Source organism: Glycine max, chromosome 3 (assembly GCF_000004515.6).
Source record: "Glycine max cultivar Williams 82 chromosome 3, Glycine_max_v4.0, whole genome shotgun sequence".
Taxonomy (NCBI): Eukaryota; Viridiplantae; Streptophyta; class Magnoliopsida; order Fabales; family Fabaceae; genus Glycine; species Glycine max.
This window is the reverse complement of record NC_016090.4, coordinates 40,358,101-40,374,592: the sequence shown is the minus strand read 5'-3', so window position 1 is coordinate 40,374,592 and position 16,492 is coordinate 40,358,101. Positions and strand designations below refer to the sequence as shown.

General features: G+C 29.8%; 1 protein-coding gene across 2 annotated transcripts; it reads right to left on the bottom strand.

The window, feature by feature from the left end:
- Positions 1-6,883: 6,883 nt before the first annotated feature.
- On the bottom strand, positions 6,884-9,822 carry LOC100812495 (zinc finger protein JACKDAW). 2 transcript variants are annotated; one of them, XM_014773874.3, is made up of 4 exons: positions 9,568-9,787; positions 9,271-9,491; positions 8,631-9,027; positions 6,884-8,166 (listed from the first exon to the last, which is right to left on the bottom strand). In XM_014773874.3, exons 2-4 carry the CDS (start codon positions 9,410-9,412, stop codon positions 7,161-7,163), a joined length of 1,545 nt encoding a protein of 514 aa, XP_014629360.1. In that variant the 5' UTR covers positions 9,413-9,491; positions 9,568-9,787; the 3' UTR covers positions 6,884-7,160. The 2 variants fall into 2 exon arrangements, with proteins under 2 accessions (XP_014629360.1, XP_040870057.1); XM_041014123.1 differs by having other exon boundaries at positions 9,271-9,822.
- Positions 9,823-16,492: the final 6,670 nt, after the last annotated feature.

Genomic DNA, 16,492 nt, shown 5'->3' with positions numbered 1-16,492 from the left:
AGCAAATGATAATTGTTTATTTTATACAATTACAATTTATAATAAATACATATTTTTAATGGATAAATTATATAATAATTAAAATTTATATAAAATAAATATCTTTAAATATATAAATTATTTATACTAAATTATTTAAATTATAATATATGATTATTTTTAACCATATAAACAATTACTTTAAAAATAAATTGTTGAAATCTCTTTACATAAATTAGAATAGTTAATAAACAATATTTTTAAGAATTATTCTTTGTCAATACTATTTTTAAGTGAAAGTTTGGTAAGAGAATTTTTTTTATTTTATGAAAATCTTATATTGAGAATTTTAGTTTCTCAATTACAAAATTTCTTCACTCAGTGTTCATCTTTATTCAAAAGTTTATCTCCATTCTTGAACCTTACACTCATTCATATTTTGAAAGAAAAAAAATATTAATTTTGAAATCTGTAAAAAAACTTCTTTTATCCTTTTTTTTAAACGTAGATCCCCTAAATAGTTGATATTTATCTCAACAATTTTCATATAAATCACCTACTCTTTTAATTCAACAATCTCTTTTACAATATATATATATATATATATATATATATATATATATATATATATATATATATATATATATATATATATTAACGTGGGGCAATTCATCTTTTATATCTATGTAGTTTATAACCATGCTATAATGCAATGATAATGATAATTATAATACATAATTATGTTTTATAATGTGAACACACCACCACGGCACCACCTATTCTCTTCACTAGTTTATTATAATAATATGTTAGACATATTATCTAATTATGCTTTTGTATTGCACATGTTTGATGTACTATGTAGTTTTTAACAGGATAAATATATTATGAATAATATTATAATTCAATGACTTCTAATGCGATAGTAAGCTATAATAATATTTCAATCAAATACAACAACGTCATAATTAAATCAAATAATTAATATTAATAAAAAAAAATCAAACTAGTTGTTTGATTTTCTTTAGCAAATGTTTTTTATGCATATATTTATTTAAAATTTATAATTAAATTAGGCAAGTGTCATATTTTTAATAAAAAATGACAATAAAATATTTAATTAATTTTTTTAATAAAGGATATGTTTGTAAAAAATATTACATATAGAAGAAAGTTTTACTTTAACCAGATATACAGAATTTTAATTGTGAAAAAATATATTATAACTAATCAAACGTATTTTAATTATTTTTAGTTATTATGATTTTCAGTAATTGACTTTCTCATAAATTATGATTTTCTTATATGAATAAACTTATTTCCTATTAAATATATCCTTAAGACTTAATGTCCTTTGTTCAAACTTGGCATAGTCCTCATAAACACCTCATTAAAAAAATTTGAAAATTGAATTGCTAAAAACTGAGGTATTCTCTCTTTAAAATAAAACAAAATTGAGGTATTCTAAAATACCTATTTTTTTTACGGGTTTTCGTTCTAAAATCTTTATTTAATGTAAAAATAAGTTAACAAAATGAAGATAATAAAAAATAAATAAATAATAAAAGACAATTGTTAATTAACAATTGATCAAACTTTATCGACACAAGTGATTTAACGCTTAAATTCTCTGATTAAGGTTCGGAACTTGATCTTCAATCTTATATATGAGATTGCATTTAGATGAATCATTCTATTTCGAAATGAATCGATCAATAAAAAAAGAATTAGTCAAATACCAAATAAAAACTTTAATATTGTACCTTAATGTTCAATGGTTGATCATAGGGATTTTTAGACCACTTTGTGGTTGATTTTGTAACAACTAGGAAGGTATGTCTTATACCTGTTTTTTATTCAATATAAGTATTTATTTGCTAATAAAAAAAATATTATGCCTAGAAAAATAAATTTGCTCTGTGGACTCAAGTCAAGTATATATCACTGTACTCGCATACCTGCTTCTTCATTCGCTCTAAAAATTTGGACTTGTGGGTAGCAACTGATGAGTTGAGTCTCGCTCGCACTCTCTTCAACAAAAGGCATCAAGAAGGCCCCGTGATGTAAGTAATAAAGCTGTTCTTCCTGTGCAAAACTCCATGAAAATTCTCCATTAACTTAGGCTGTTACGCATTAAATCCCAAATTAAACGTATAAAAACCTAACACATGTATAAGGGGTCTCTTTGAGGCAACAAGCCAAAGCATAATGATACATTTATTACATGTAATTGAATTAAAAGTTTGATTTTGGAAATAATTTTTAAATGTACCAGTGCAATGAAATTGCAGTGTTAAAGCAATGTACCTTTTGTTATTTTTTTCGTGATAGACGAATCGATTGCATTTGATTGCAAAATGACCATATATTAACATCTAATCAATTTTGTATGAGCTACATTTCGAGAGGTAGTTGTAGTAATATTTTACGACTGCGATGAGAGTTAGCTCTTGAACTTATAAGTGACAATGCAGTTAGGACTTTAATTGGGTTTCGGTTAAGAGTCACAAAGAGAAATAGAAGGACTACGTGGGTCGAGTTTTATTTGGGCTTAGATAAAGTGTTTAATCGGTTTTGTGACAACTGCAATAGGGGAATAGGGGGATTTGAATGATGCACCTTCTAATTTGTATTATGCATATTTTATTTTATGTGTGTGAACAAAAATAGTCTTTTCATCAAGAATATTCATTTTAGAAGGTAAAAATAATCTTTCAGAATAATTATTTCATAATAGTTTTATAACACTTATTTATATTTTAGAATGATTACCTTTTAACTATTCCAGAATCATTTTGTAGCACTTATTTCTATTTTAAGATGATTATCTTTCAAAATAGTTATTCTGGAATTATTTTGGAGTCATTTTAAAAAGTAATTTTTACATTTCAAAATAATTTTAAAACACTTATTTCTCTTCTAGAAAGAATTTTTCACCTTTCGAACTAACTTTTTTATAATAGAAATAAGTGTTCTAAAATTATTTCGAAAGATAAAAGTTATCTCCCTAAATGACTATTCTAGAAAAGGGTGCTACTAAACTATTATGGAAAGTAACTTTTACTTTCCGAATTAACTATTCTAAAATGGTTGGGTTGTGACACTTTTCATCGCTTGTGCGCAAAGTTTCTACAGAGAATCATACTTTATTATCATCTTCAATGATTTTGGGGCAAAGTTTCTAGTTAAATCACATTAGGTATTGTTTTGATGTGCATTTTGAATTATGAGTCTCTGTTTTACATTTTTAGGCATTGAATGTTGATGTTGTTCTCAACATGATTAAAGATTCAAGGTGTCAAAAGAAAAAACCATTTCCATTGCAACATATGTAGAGGATGAAGATAAGTCTGAGTTGTTTGTTTTAAAGAAAGTGAACATGATGAGAGAGATGCAAGTGCGGCCATGCCATTGCAGTCAGGTTATCCATAGTGAGGGCTCAAAAGATGACACAAACCTTTGTTGGTGGCACAATTATGTGGTGGGGGCTTGAGACTTTGGCGGCACACAAATGAAAAGGGAGAAATGAGATATTAGGGTTGGAAAAGAAAGTTGCTCAGACTTGGTGAGACATAAGTCATTAAGAATATTTTTGTCAATACAAATAAAATAAAAGTTGTAGGATACAAGATGGTAAGTATAGGATACAAATGCCCTCCAATAAATAGCATGCAACTCGTTGAAATGTGTGTCTGGTTCTGTATTCTATAGTAAATAAAGATATACCAATATCACCCCAAGCATTGGTAAGGGTCCAAGATTTCAAGTGTTCAACATCAAAGAATGCATGCATGCAAGGTTGGACTGATTGTTTCCGGTTTCCGGCCCGAATGATTTGATGGTTTGGAATGCATTTCTTAGATTATGAGTCTTCGATTCGAAACCAGCAAAGAGAGAGAAGAAGACAGGAAGAATAGAAAAATATTTATCTTTTTTTTTATGATTTTTGCTCTCACTAAAATATTTATCTTTTTATGATTTTTTCTCAAATCATTAATTAAATTAGTATCTTAATTTATATATTTTCTACAGAATAACTATTTGTTTTATATAATTAAGTTTTATAAAAAAAATTAACATATTAAATATAATAAAATTTACAATAAATAATTTAAATTGATATAAAATTTCTTTAAAAATTATTTAAATTCAATTTAGAAATATGAGAGATCAATCCGTCACAGTTTTAAAGATTAAATTTAAATTTTTTATCTTTTAATGATTACCATTATCTCATATTTTTAGAGATCAATACGAGGATTTATCCAAAATATTTTGCCTTTTATTTATTAGGATCTCTTCCTTCGTGCACGTTCAAAGATGATGCTCTTACCATCCACTTAGTATTTACATGGAACTGCATCAATTGGCCAGAACATACTTAACTATAGTATAAAATAAAGACAGTGGAAAGCATTAAAAATTCAAACACTGTTTCGCAATAATCGCAAAGTACAACATTATAAGGTCCTATGATATAGGTCCATGAGGATGAGGGGCATCTTAATAAAGCACAAGATAATGAAGGTCGATTCATTGCTTAGAACACTAACACAAAATGAAAGCATGCATTTACTGCTTATTGGCTTCTTTTCTCGCAGGGTTATTTAAGAGAAAAAAGTAAGTTAATATAGTTCAATTCATCAACCAAATGAGAAATGATAGATGCATATTAAAAAAAGTGTAGTTATTTACATTTGATAGATTGTAGAAAAATTATAACCAAATGAGGACTTTTATGACCGAATGATAAATAAAAGAGAAAAATTATATATATATATATATATATATATATATATATATATATAGATCAAAGAAAGTAATATAGTTTTTATTATTTATGATAAATATTTTATTACATTAAATAAGGTTTAATTAATGATAGAAGAATTTTAAAATTGAGTGAAAATATAGACTTAAATTATCAAAATTAAGACAAATAATCTTTATTAACATGAGATGTTGAAATTCAAAATTTTAAAATCAAATTAAATTAAAATTGTTTAATATTACAATAACTTTAAATTAAAATTTGGTTCATCTAAAGAAAATATATACTAAACATCATATATTGTATCATAATTTAAATTAAAATCAAGATATAATATTTAAAAGGAATTCAAAATTAACCAAAAATACAGAAATGCTTTAAATAGAATAAATATTCTTATTAAATTAAGAATAAACATTCAGATTTGAAAAATAACATACTAGGATTGGCCTAGTTGTTGAGAATTCGAGTGGTGATTTACATGTGGTTATATGTTTAAATCTCATTATATTGGCATTGTTCATTAAAAAAATGTCATATTATAATATGAAGTGGATTTTAAATGTAAATATTTTACCCTAATCAAAGTATATATGGAGCTGGTTTTAGTATCATGTATGAATGGGTATGTATTAACATTTCATCCATGCCAAAGAGTACTGTGATATTAGGTAAATTAAATAATCTTTTTTTAGATAAAGTAAAATCTTGTTTAAAAACTGTATTTTATACTATGTCACTGTAATCTATTCAATATTCCTCTATGCAAATGGTATTTCATTATATATCTTTGTAAGTTTCTAACAAAACCCATTTCCATTACTACATTTCTAACCAAATTAACTAACAGATTAATGCAAATAAAAAAAATTCCATCAATCCTTTGTAATAAGTTTTCATTAAGTTAAACCGGTGAAGTTTGCTTAATGATGTTTGGATTTGCCATCGTTTCCATTTTTCAAACATCGATCTGAACTGGAAGGAAGCAGTTTCTATGCAGAGCAGCAAATAGCAACCATAGACTGTCTTTTATTAATTCAGTATACCACCAAATAAAGAAGTTTGACCTGAAAGCAACAGGCAATGAAAGCAAGCACTAAAATTTAAGCAGCCTTAATTCAATTTTAATTAATACTATAAAGTTGTAGTACGTATTTTACAAATCAAAAGGTTCAAACGAAACCTTCACTGTTTAACACTTATTAGTAGCAACTAGCTAGAGATTTAGCCATTATAAATTAGGGTCTATGGAAAAGCTAGCCTAGCATCTAGATTCTGGCTATTTAAAACTACTACTGTGCAGCACTTGATATATCTACCAAAAAGGCAACCAAATAAGAAACGAGAAAATGCTTATCTCCTTCTCGCGAACTCCCTTAATCATCATTAAAAAATAGATAAATATTAATCAATATTTTAAGATATTAATTAAAAAATTAAAATAATATTTTTTATTGAGATGTAATTATGTTTTGTATAATTTTATTTTATTTCTCATGTGATGTCTAAAATAAATAAGTTCTTCATTTAATTTCTTTACTAATGTTTTAAAAATACTTATTAATAAGAACCTTAAAAATAATATGATTACCACATGACTAACATATCCAACGTGTAAAGTTGGCTACAGAGTTATTTATTGTTATAATAACTTCAATACGCCAAACATTCAACCTTCCTCATAAGGTTTATGCTAAGACGGGGAACTAATTATTTTGCTTTTCTCATTAACCCACGCCATGTAGGGTTGTTCAGTAACCGAATTTCCACTCACGGTCAACAATAATAAAAGTACCTAATACTTGTAGTAAGTGTTTATTTTTTTCAATTTTTCTGCTCTTCAAAGTTTCATTTTTTTTTTCAAGTTTTTTTTATTATTACTTTATAGTATATATCTTTTATTTCTTTCGAGAAAGAAAAGATAAAAATGATGGATCTGATTTATTTACTGTCTGTTTTTAAGTTTGTCTTTGTTTATTCAAACGTCGCAATAATAACTGTGTTAATATTTAATTTTAATTGAATTTTAAAAATCATAATATTTAGAAGAGGCAGCAGCACAGTAACAGATTAAAAAAAATGACCGCAGAAAAGCTAAGTAGAAAATAACAAGGTTAAGACAGAAGACAAACCAACAAGAACAACTACTACTTAGAGAACATGCACTGCTCGGGGAACTAGCTGTTTCTTCTTTCATCTCAAACATGCAGTGGGTCCCTTTTACCCTCCGAACCGCTAACAACACGCACAAAGAACCATGCATCTCTGATCTCGAACTCGCTCTCTAACTTGGTCCCAATTAACCTTCACCAACTAATTCCCAATAATTTGGTGTGTTATTTTACACATGAATTGAGACCACACTAGATATGTCATGATATGAGTTAATTAATTATAGTCAGAAAGGACTTCATTGATGGCCTACAGTGAACTGATTCAACCCCATTGATGAGCCTAAGGAAGCAAACTTTGCCAGCTCTTGGGGTAGAAATGCATGATGTACTTGTCCACCTCCATTTCCACTCACGCCAAGAAAATCTCTTGTCAAGTTATGTTCCACTGAGTTTGAGCCAGGATGGTGGAGCTTCAACTGAGTTGGTTCCACATTGTTTTGCATCATAAACTGGTCAAAACCGTTTGATGAATGCGTCAATGAGCTAAAGTTAGTAGAACTTCCCAGCATAGTTGCACTACTACTGCTTGTCGCATTAAAATTCTGAAAGGCTTGGTTAAGTTGGTCACAGCTTTGGTTTGCAATATTGCTGTTGAGACTAGTGCTTTGTGTGGAAGATGAGCTCATTACTCCAAAACTGCCACTGAAAATTGAAGGGTTGGTGCTTCTGGTGGAACCCATCTGTGCTGCTTTCTGCAAAAGAGCAGTGGCTGACATTGGAGAAGTTGAGTTTGAATTCTTGTTTTGACTCTCAGAATACATTGATGCCAAATCTGAAGCTCCACCATCTCCTTTTTTCCCCATTAGGTTTGGATTAGATGAATTTGAAGAAGCAGGCATTCCAAAATTGGAGAACACTGAAGAAGAACCAATTAAGGCATTATTATTAATATTAGCTTGTGCCATGTGCACAACCTCAGGCAAACCAGAAGAGCTTGATGATAATGCCACATCAAGTGGATTGTTAATGTGGTGATTTCCTTGGTTCAACCATAGTGACAAGTTTGGTCTTTGCTGGTCTGTGCCCATGTTCATTAAACGAAACCCATGTGGACCAAATTGTGAAACATTTTGCATTCCATGGTCAGTGATTAATCCACGTGTCGACAAACTAGCTTGTGTGTTGATCATAGTTGCATCTTCGCTCTTAAAATTTAGGCTTGTTGAAGCAACTGAGGTGAGTCTCGAACTCTCGTCAGCTAAGGCATCGCAGAAGGCCCTGTGAGTAATAAAACTGTCCTTCCTGTGCAAAGTTCAATGAAAATTCCCCATTAATTACCTAATCATTCATACTACTATATGCACATCAATTATTACTCATTAAATCCAAACTGAATTCACGAACAAACGAAAATACCTTACACATGTAGTATAAGCATTTATTTCATCCACACTAATATAAAAGGATTGCAAAAACTTATAATTAAATGCTAATTAATAAATGAGGATGAAGCTGAGTTTTTACGTGACTTTGTAACCGACAATCAAATTCATGTCTACTTAGAGTATTAAAAAAACTTAACAACAAAGCAATAATGTAATTTTTAAGAAATTGTGAGTAAAATTTAAGTGATAAAGTATTAGTGACAAAAAATACCAATAGTGATATAAATTTGTCAGTAATGCATATGGCGCGAAAACTTTCACTTGATCAAATCAACATGAAAGTATTCATTAAAGAAGTGTACGTATGAATTAATTAATTACCTGGAGAAGAGGTTGCCACAGTCGCACTTATACTCTCTGGTGCCACAGGTTTTGGTGTGAGCCTTCCAATCAGATTGAACTGCGTATTTTTTGGAGCACTTTTCACACTTCCACTTCTTCTCACCGTGTTTTCTGCTGTAATGCTTCTTTATTCCGGTGAGATCACCGAGAGCCCTTGCCGCGTCGTGGTGGACACAGGTTTTCTCTGGACAGATATATACCTTCTTCCGAACTTCCTTGTTTGATCTCTGTCGTAGCTTCCAAGGAAGGTTGTGACCTCTTCTATGAAGCTGAAGGTTCTGGTCCCTCTGAAACCCTTTGTTGCATATTTCACAGATGAAACGGTTTGTGGCCATGAGAGTCTTTGGCGAAAGAGCAATAACCTCGGCATCTGGATCTGCATAATAATCCAATCCAAATTTGAAGATATAAGATTGTTTCAGTGGTAAAGGGTGAAGGGAGGGAGAGATAGTTGGTGGGTTTGAATTTCCTACTGATAGAAACTAACAAACTAACAGTTAATATTTGTGCATAAGAAAAAATCCAATCCAAATTCAAAACAAGTTAAAACCCGTTTGAAGAAAAGTGGCAAAATCAAATTATTTGAGAAGAATTAATGAAAAAAATGATTTTGCATTACCTGGTGTTCCTGGTAGATTTCTCTTCTTTTTGTTGGGTGGTGGAGGATTAGGATTAGGGTTTGTGTTTGTGCTTTGTTCATTGGGAAGCCCTGCTGGGAGGGAAGTGGATAGTGAAAAGGGGTCTCCGGGTATCATTTGCATATTAGTAAAAAAGGGGAGAAAGGTTTGCTTTCTAGCAAAGTAGAAGAAAACAGCTACCTTTCAAAGGTTTCAGACAGTACTACAAGCAAGAAAACAAGGGATGTTAGAATAGCTAAAGCCAAGAAATATAATATAAGTTTTTTTTTGGAGGGTACCCATATTCTGTAAGAGAGAGAGAGTGGCTGGCTTCATGTGATTATTCTGCCAGAAGACAAGAAAAAGCCATAGACGAAACTTGAATCGAATAAAATATATTTAACCCCCCTGAAAAAGTATAGTATATAAACTTGTGGGAGGACTGCTTCCAACTGGTGTCTGATCTCTTGTTTTGATCTCTTTAACATTTGAGAGATAAAACCAAAAGCTCATATACATAGTCATAACATGACAATGGATAATATATAGAGATAGAGATAGAGATAGAGATTTATGGTATTGTTTATATACATTTTTTTATAACTCATTTCTCTCTCTCTCATATTACCTATCTTGTTTTATATTTTTCTTTCATAGTAGTATTTCTGTTAATTATAAGATAAATTTGTAGAAATAATACGTGAGCTACATCTTATGTCATACCTGAAGTCTTTCCTTCTTAGCTCTTTTCTCCGAAAAAAAGTTATACAAATAATATCTCAGTCTATGTCAATTTAATTTGCTATTTGCTGTCTATGGTATTACGCGTAACCTGGCCTCTTTCTTAATATCTTATTTAATGGCATCCTCAAAGTGACAGTCAGTCATAAGTTTTAATCGGCCACCACGCACGTACACACACACAGACTCTTTCTCTTTCAGTCTCACACACGTACACAAAGTAGACCCGAACTTTCTCCAAACAGATACAACCCACATGCACATAGGTAGAAGAATGTGTGTGCGTTCGAGACAGTGAGTTGCATTTCTTCTGCCTTATGTCTAGTAAATATAAATATATATATATATATATATATATATATATATATATATATATATATATATATATAAGGTTATGTTAATTAGTAGAAATAATGATCGACCAGCTAGCTGATCAGCTAACCTTTCTTGCAGTGTATATAAACCTCAAGTAAAAAAAAGGAAAAAAAATAAAAAATATGATAAGTAATGTGATAAAAAAAATACAAGAAAAGAAATCATGTACTATATACTAGTATTAGTTTAAAGAAAGTGAAAATTTTAAAACTACCAGTGTTCCACCTTTTTGGTTGAAGTGAATAAAGTTGCTTTATATACATACGTTGACTTGTTGTGAGAGCTCAGAGCTGAATAGTATTAAGTAGTAATATACTAGTATACGTATAAAAAAGGTTGTGCACGTGATATTGAAGAAATCAAGGTTAAAATGATGGTGTTCGTGGACGAGGGTAACAGAAAAGTTACTGACCTTTATAAGAGGCTTTAGTTAGTATTGAATGATTAAGCTATAATTACAATGAGGGCATGCGAGAGACTGTTGTAGCAGGCAGGTCAGAGACGCATTGATACACACAAGAGAGAGAATGAGAAAGTGGCTTGTGGGGTCAATACACTACACTAGTATGTAGTGTAGGGCAGAGTCTGAGGTTCTCTTTTTCCAATGCAAGCTGATAGGACCGTCCGTGATACTCTGTCACTGCATAGTCATCGTGAGGGCTCAAGAAAATTCAACCATGGGGTCCCCCGCTGCACCGTCCATCATCCCAAAAAACTATGACTATGTCGTGGATTATTTTGTACTAAAATCTTTTTTTTTTTTACTTGTATTTCCTTTTTTTATACAGATTTTATATGGTGACAAGGAAATAATAACAAGAAAACTTACTGTTTTATTAAAGATAAGATAAAAGTTAGAACATATAGAAAGTACTATATGTTCATGTCAATGGATCCTGCTAGAGTGTTCTAAAACTAGTTCTGAGCTCAATAAATTCTAATAATTAATCTATGTTTGACTTGATGTAAGTTACACAGATGATGCTTATTTATTGAATGTCATTAGAACTTAAAAGGATCATATATTCATCCATTTTGCATAATCTTTTCAATTAGATGAACAATTATATAATCCCTGATCAAACATTGGTTTCAAAGGTACGAGTACTTGTTATGTTTAATTTATCTAAAGATTTGAGTGTTTGATATGTCCAATTTATCTAGAATCTAGATAGTTCACAATCTTTTTAGCTTTGAAATTGATAAAACATGGGTGCTTGGTTATGCTAGATTGGTGTATATACGTGGATAGTCCATAAATTCTGTTGACATAAAAAGGTACGTACACTTGTTATATCTTAATCTATTAGAATGATATTCACAATCTTTTAACTAATCCGATCTAGCTTGAAAGACATAAATACTTGTTATGTTCAACCTATCTAACCAATCAAAGAAAACTCCCCTCAAGTGTTAGAGCTTAAAAAACATAATTATTTGTTATGTTTTGCCTATCTATCTAAACAGTTTATCTTAAGCATTAAAACTAAAAGACATATGTGCTCATTCTATCTGTCAATTCGGATGGTCTACAGCCCAAACTTGAGGACCTAAAATACATATGTTTTTGTTACAAAATTTTCTAAATAAACAAATATATTAAAACTAGAAGTAGATATATAAGTCTTAGTGCACAAGTTCACCTGTTCAACTAGCAATTTATACGTGCCAAAACATAAAAAATTAATTAGTAGATTTTCATGCCACAAAAGTCATAAATTATTTACAAAAGTTGAAACGAAAATAATCAAAATTCTTTGTAACAATTAATAGTTAAAACATAAAACATTATTTGTTAAAAAATATATCTGAATAAAATTTATTATCTAAATCTATATACAATATAAAAAAAATGTGGACAGTGTAACTGTATAATTAAGTGTACGTAAAGAATTTCTTTCAGATGGAGCATTACCAAGGCTGCCTATATATCCTTGTTATGATGATAAACTCATTTGGCTATAGAGCACCTCCACACTCATTGAAGTCAACAATATGTTGTCCATGTCGCGCACAAATTGCTTGGTGTTAGTTCCACTGTTGTAAATTATTTTTGTACTATATTAAGTACGAGCATAGGTACGTACGTGTCTACAGTGATGTAAATTTTAAGTTAGAGTGGCACGAAACATGTCTGGGAATATAAATTTTAAGTTAGAGTGGCACGAAACATGTCTGGGAATATGCTCGTATTGTTTGGTCACCAAGACGACGACGTTACATTATAAAGTTCAGTTAGCTATACCCTGGTGTTGTTCCCCATCAGCGTCCTAGATAAGGAACATGTGATTATCACGTATGTGTGTGTGATTAATTGTAAGTGCATGATTAAAGAATTAAAAATAAAAAATCATTAATGCTTTTATTTCACCATAATTTTTATGCATCATACATGTTACATGAGATTTTTAATAAAAAAGAATTATTATTAAATCTTTAACGAGTATTTTGTTGAAAATCTTGATGATTAATTCATAACCATCCATTTTATTTTCAAAAGTTGAGAAGAATACTTTCTATCACGTTGTGAGAACAATGTATTTGTATATAGTATGCACCGGAGTTAATTAGAATTGTCTTCGATGAGTTCGATCGATACTGAAGATGAACTTGATTAAGAATATTAGACTTGAGGATTACAAGAGTGATAAGACATCTTACCTCGCAGTCACACTCATAATTGATGATATAACTAAATGACCACCAAGCCAAGATATTACTTGATAATCATTGACCCCATGTGGTTTTGTGGATTCATTTTAATTTATTCTCTTTCTAATTTCGTTCCGCTAGAATTCTTCATCATATGATCATGTGCGGTTGATTACAATATTCAGATATTCTATATCTGGTTTCTCTATTTCTAATAATTATCATGCATTTTTTCGAAGAAAAAAATTATTTAGATGTCTATCGGAATTAATTTGCAATACTCACTTAAATGTTATAAGAATTTAACAATGCAATATACAGAGAGAAATAAAAAAAAGTTAGTTTTAATCATACAATTATACATAAATAATTTATATTAATACTATACTTAATTATAATATTTACTATCCCTTTTAAATATATTGTTTGTAATCGCGTCTCATGCTTTCATATATTTTCTATTTCAATTTTCGTGTTTTTTTTAATGTAATATGTGACACACTTCATAGGATGGATGGATTAAAGCAAACTTTAAAACAATAATTAATTATATATTGTGATTCCTCGTAATAACTTTTTTCTCCCTCAATTTCCAACAACCCTAGCTACATCTAGTCTCATATATGAACAACTTTTGCCATCACAAGTAACAGCATTGACCTTTTATTTTCCACCTCAACCAACCACTGTCACTAATGTTAGTATGAAAACTACTATTTCATTTAGCACCAAGTGTGGCAAAAAGATGTTTAATTCTTTGCTATAAATGATTATTTATAGAGTGTGCCCGCATCCTCGTTTGGACTTGGTCCTTACGTATAAATATATAGACTAGTTGAATCCATGTCACTGCAATGGGGTAGATGGGGTCTCATGGGGAGAACCTTTTCCATCCTTACATATGCCCAAAAACCTAGCCATGATACAATTATATATAGGAGGACCATTCTTTCCTTATTGGTGCTCATCTTTAATCCACACGCTTACAGAAAGAATATGATAATATAATTTTAAATCAAGCTCTAACTAATTGAAGTGTACGTGAGCAGTGAGCACTTACATAGTTATTTTAGTGTGTGTGTGTATATAAAAGAGAATTTTTGTGTCCTTGATGAATAACGACCAACTTTAGTTAAATTTCTACTTAAGCAATTATGTGTTTTGGTTTGAGGCGTGTAAATGTGGCAATATTTAGTTAGTGGTTTAGAAATAGGTATAGATAGAGCACAGTGCACTTTTAATTGTAACTACGTCATCCGGTCATCTCTTTCAATACCAGAACTTGTACCTACACTGCATAATGTATTTAGAGCTTCAGTATCTAATTATGCAAGCATTATCATTTTTTAAAATAAATTCCATTTTCAAATTAATTTTCAGGATTTTAAAAATATTTTGTTTTGACGTTTTGTTTTCTATTTTAAAAATTGGGTACCACTTCTTCCGGTGGTTCATAGACCCTCAAAATTTGTACATGTTATCGCTCACACTTCTTCTAGGAATAGAGCTTGCATGAAGTGATATATAATTTGGGGTCATGAATCAGTTGATGGGTTGAGCACTGCTATAATGAAGTAATCAGATTGAAACCGAAGATCGTCAGGGACGGTTTTAGCGTTGGGAGCACTACAAAATGCAAGGGCAACATGGCTGTAGAGAAAAATGTAGGTTAATTTGAAAGTCAAATATGAATGATTGGAGGTTATAGAGAAGGGGGAGAAGAAAAGGAAGAAGATGAAGAGGGAATTCGATAATGGAGTATTATGGAATTTCACAAAAAAATAAAAGAGAAGAAGAATTTTGAGTGTGCTACAAACATTTGTAAACAAGAAATAAAAATAAAAATTATTTTTTATTTCAATTTTAGACTTGTTTTTGAAATTTTTAATTTTAAGCCTATTTGTTTTGAGAAAATATTTTTTATTTTTATTTTTGAATAATGATTTTCATTTTCAAATTTTGGAAAATGTTTGACTACTTGTTTTCTATTTTTAAAAATTAATACCAGTTTCTTATATTATGGTGAATCAATTACAAATCCTCGCAATGTGTATATGTTAAACGTTTAGATCACATTTAACGGAAAAAACACATATTCCAAGAAAAAAAGTCAAAGCAATTGTCTATAGTTACTTCTCCGTTGTGTTAAACTGGACACCCACATAAACACACACTTTGTTGAAGAGTTGATCATCGCTAGTGAAGTAATTAGATTAGAAGCGAAGCTTGTTAGGAACTATTTCACCATTAAGCACAAGAGTGTAAGGATAACATTGTTGGCGAATGTAAGTCTATTTGAAAGTTGTATGTGAAGTATTGAAGGGTATAAAGAAGAGGAAGATGAAGATGAAATCCTATGATAGAGTTACGTGATTTTCACAAAAAATGGAAGAAAAAAAAAAGATTTTTTTAAAACAATAAGTAAAAATGAAAAAGATTTTTCATTTTCAATTTTGGAATTGTTTTTGAAATCATTAATTTTCAAAGATGACATTATTGAAAATGAAAAATTAATTTTGATCTCTGAAGGTGTTGCTCATCACCATCCCCATGCAACTATTGTGAACGCCGTACAAGACTGGACGATTTCTTTCCAACATACACTGAGAAGGAAATGCTGTGATGTTCTTGCCAAGATGGGAGCCAAGTCCTATTTTGTTTAATTTATATATGCCCCGTTGCTCTGTGCCCTCTTTTGTTAATTAGCAGATGCAGCCGCGGTACTTAATTTGTATCCAAGGGTTTAGTTTTGCTTCTGTCTTGTATTAATTTCTTACTCATAAAATAAAAAATGTAATACACTGTCACAATAGTCTCTGAACTCAAGAAAATTCTAAACAGTGTCTCTAAAATTTTCAATTGTTTTATCCAAATAATTTAATTATTTATTATCATTTTTGTCTCCAAATATATGTTAATATTGATCACTTAAATCATGCATTCTTTTGAGTTTTAGACTAATGTGATTGACAAATTACACTTTCAATTATTAGAAATTTTCTTAGTTCCATGAATATAACATTACATTGCTTTACACTTTTAAGAACTCAAATGATGGTTTATTCATTTTGAAAGAAAATATTTTTTTCACCACTACTATTTGCAATATATTTTTAGTGAAAATAAAAATAAATAAATTAAGACTAATTGGCATATGTAAATTGTTTTAACTTAACTATTAATCTCGTGTTCAAATCTAAATTATGATGATGCACTAATATTTATGATAAATTTTATCACTTATAAGAATTTTACCTAACTCAAGCATATTATTTGTTCCGAAAGATATACACTAACTCTTACCAAAAATATAGATAATCAAACAGACCTTAGACTACCCGACCCGCTAGTGAATTTCTTATGGCAATATATATACTTCAATATTTCCATCTCTGGATATTATCTAAATAATAAATTGCATCATCTACTTGAACAGGCAGATAATATTAGATGAAA

Coding starts and splice junctions, on each gene's coding strand:
- LOC100812495 (XM_041014123.1), bottom strand. CDS start 9,412: ATGCAAATGATACCCGGAGACCCCTTTTCACTATCCACTTCCCTCCCA. Junction 9,028..9,270: donor AAATCTACCAGGAACACCAG/GTAATGCAAAAT, acceptor ATTATTATGCAG/ATCCAGATGCCGAGGTTATT. Junction 8,167..8,630: donor TGTGGCAACCTCTTCTCCAG/GTAATTAATTAA, acceptor AACTTTGCACAG/GAAGGACAGTTTTATTACTC.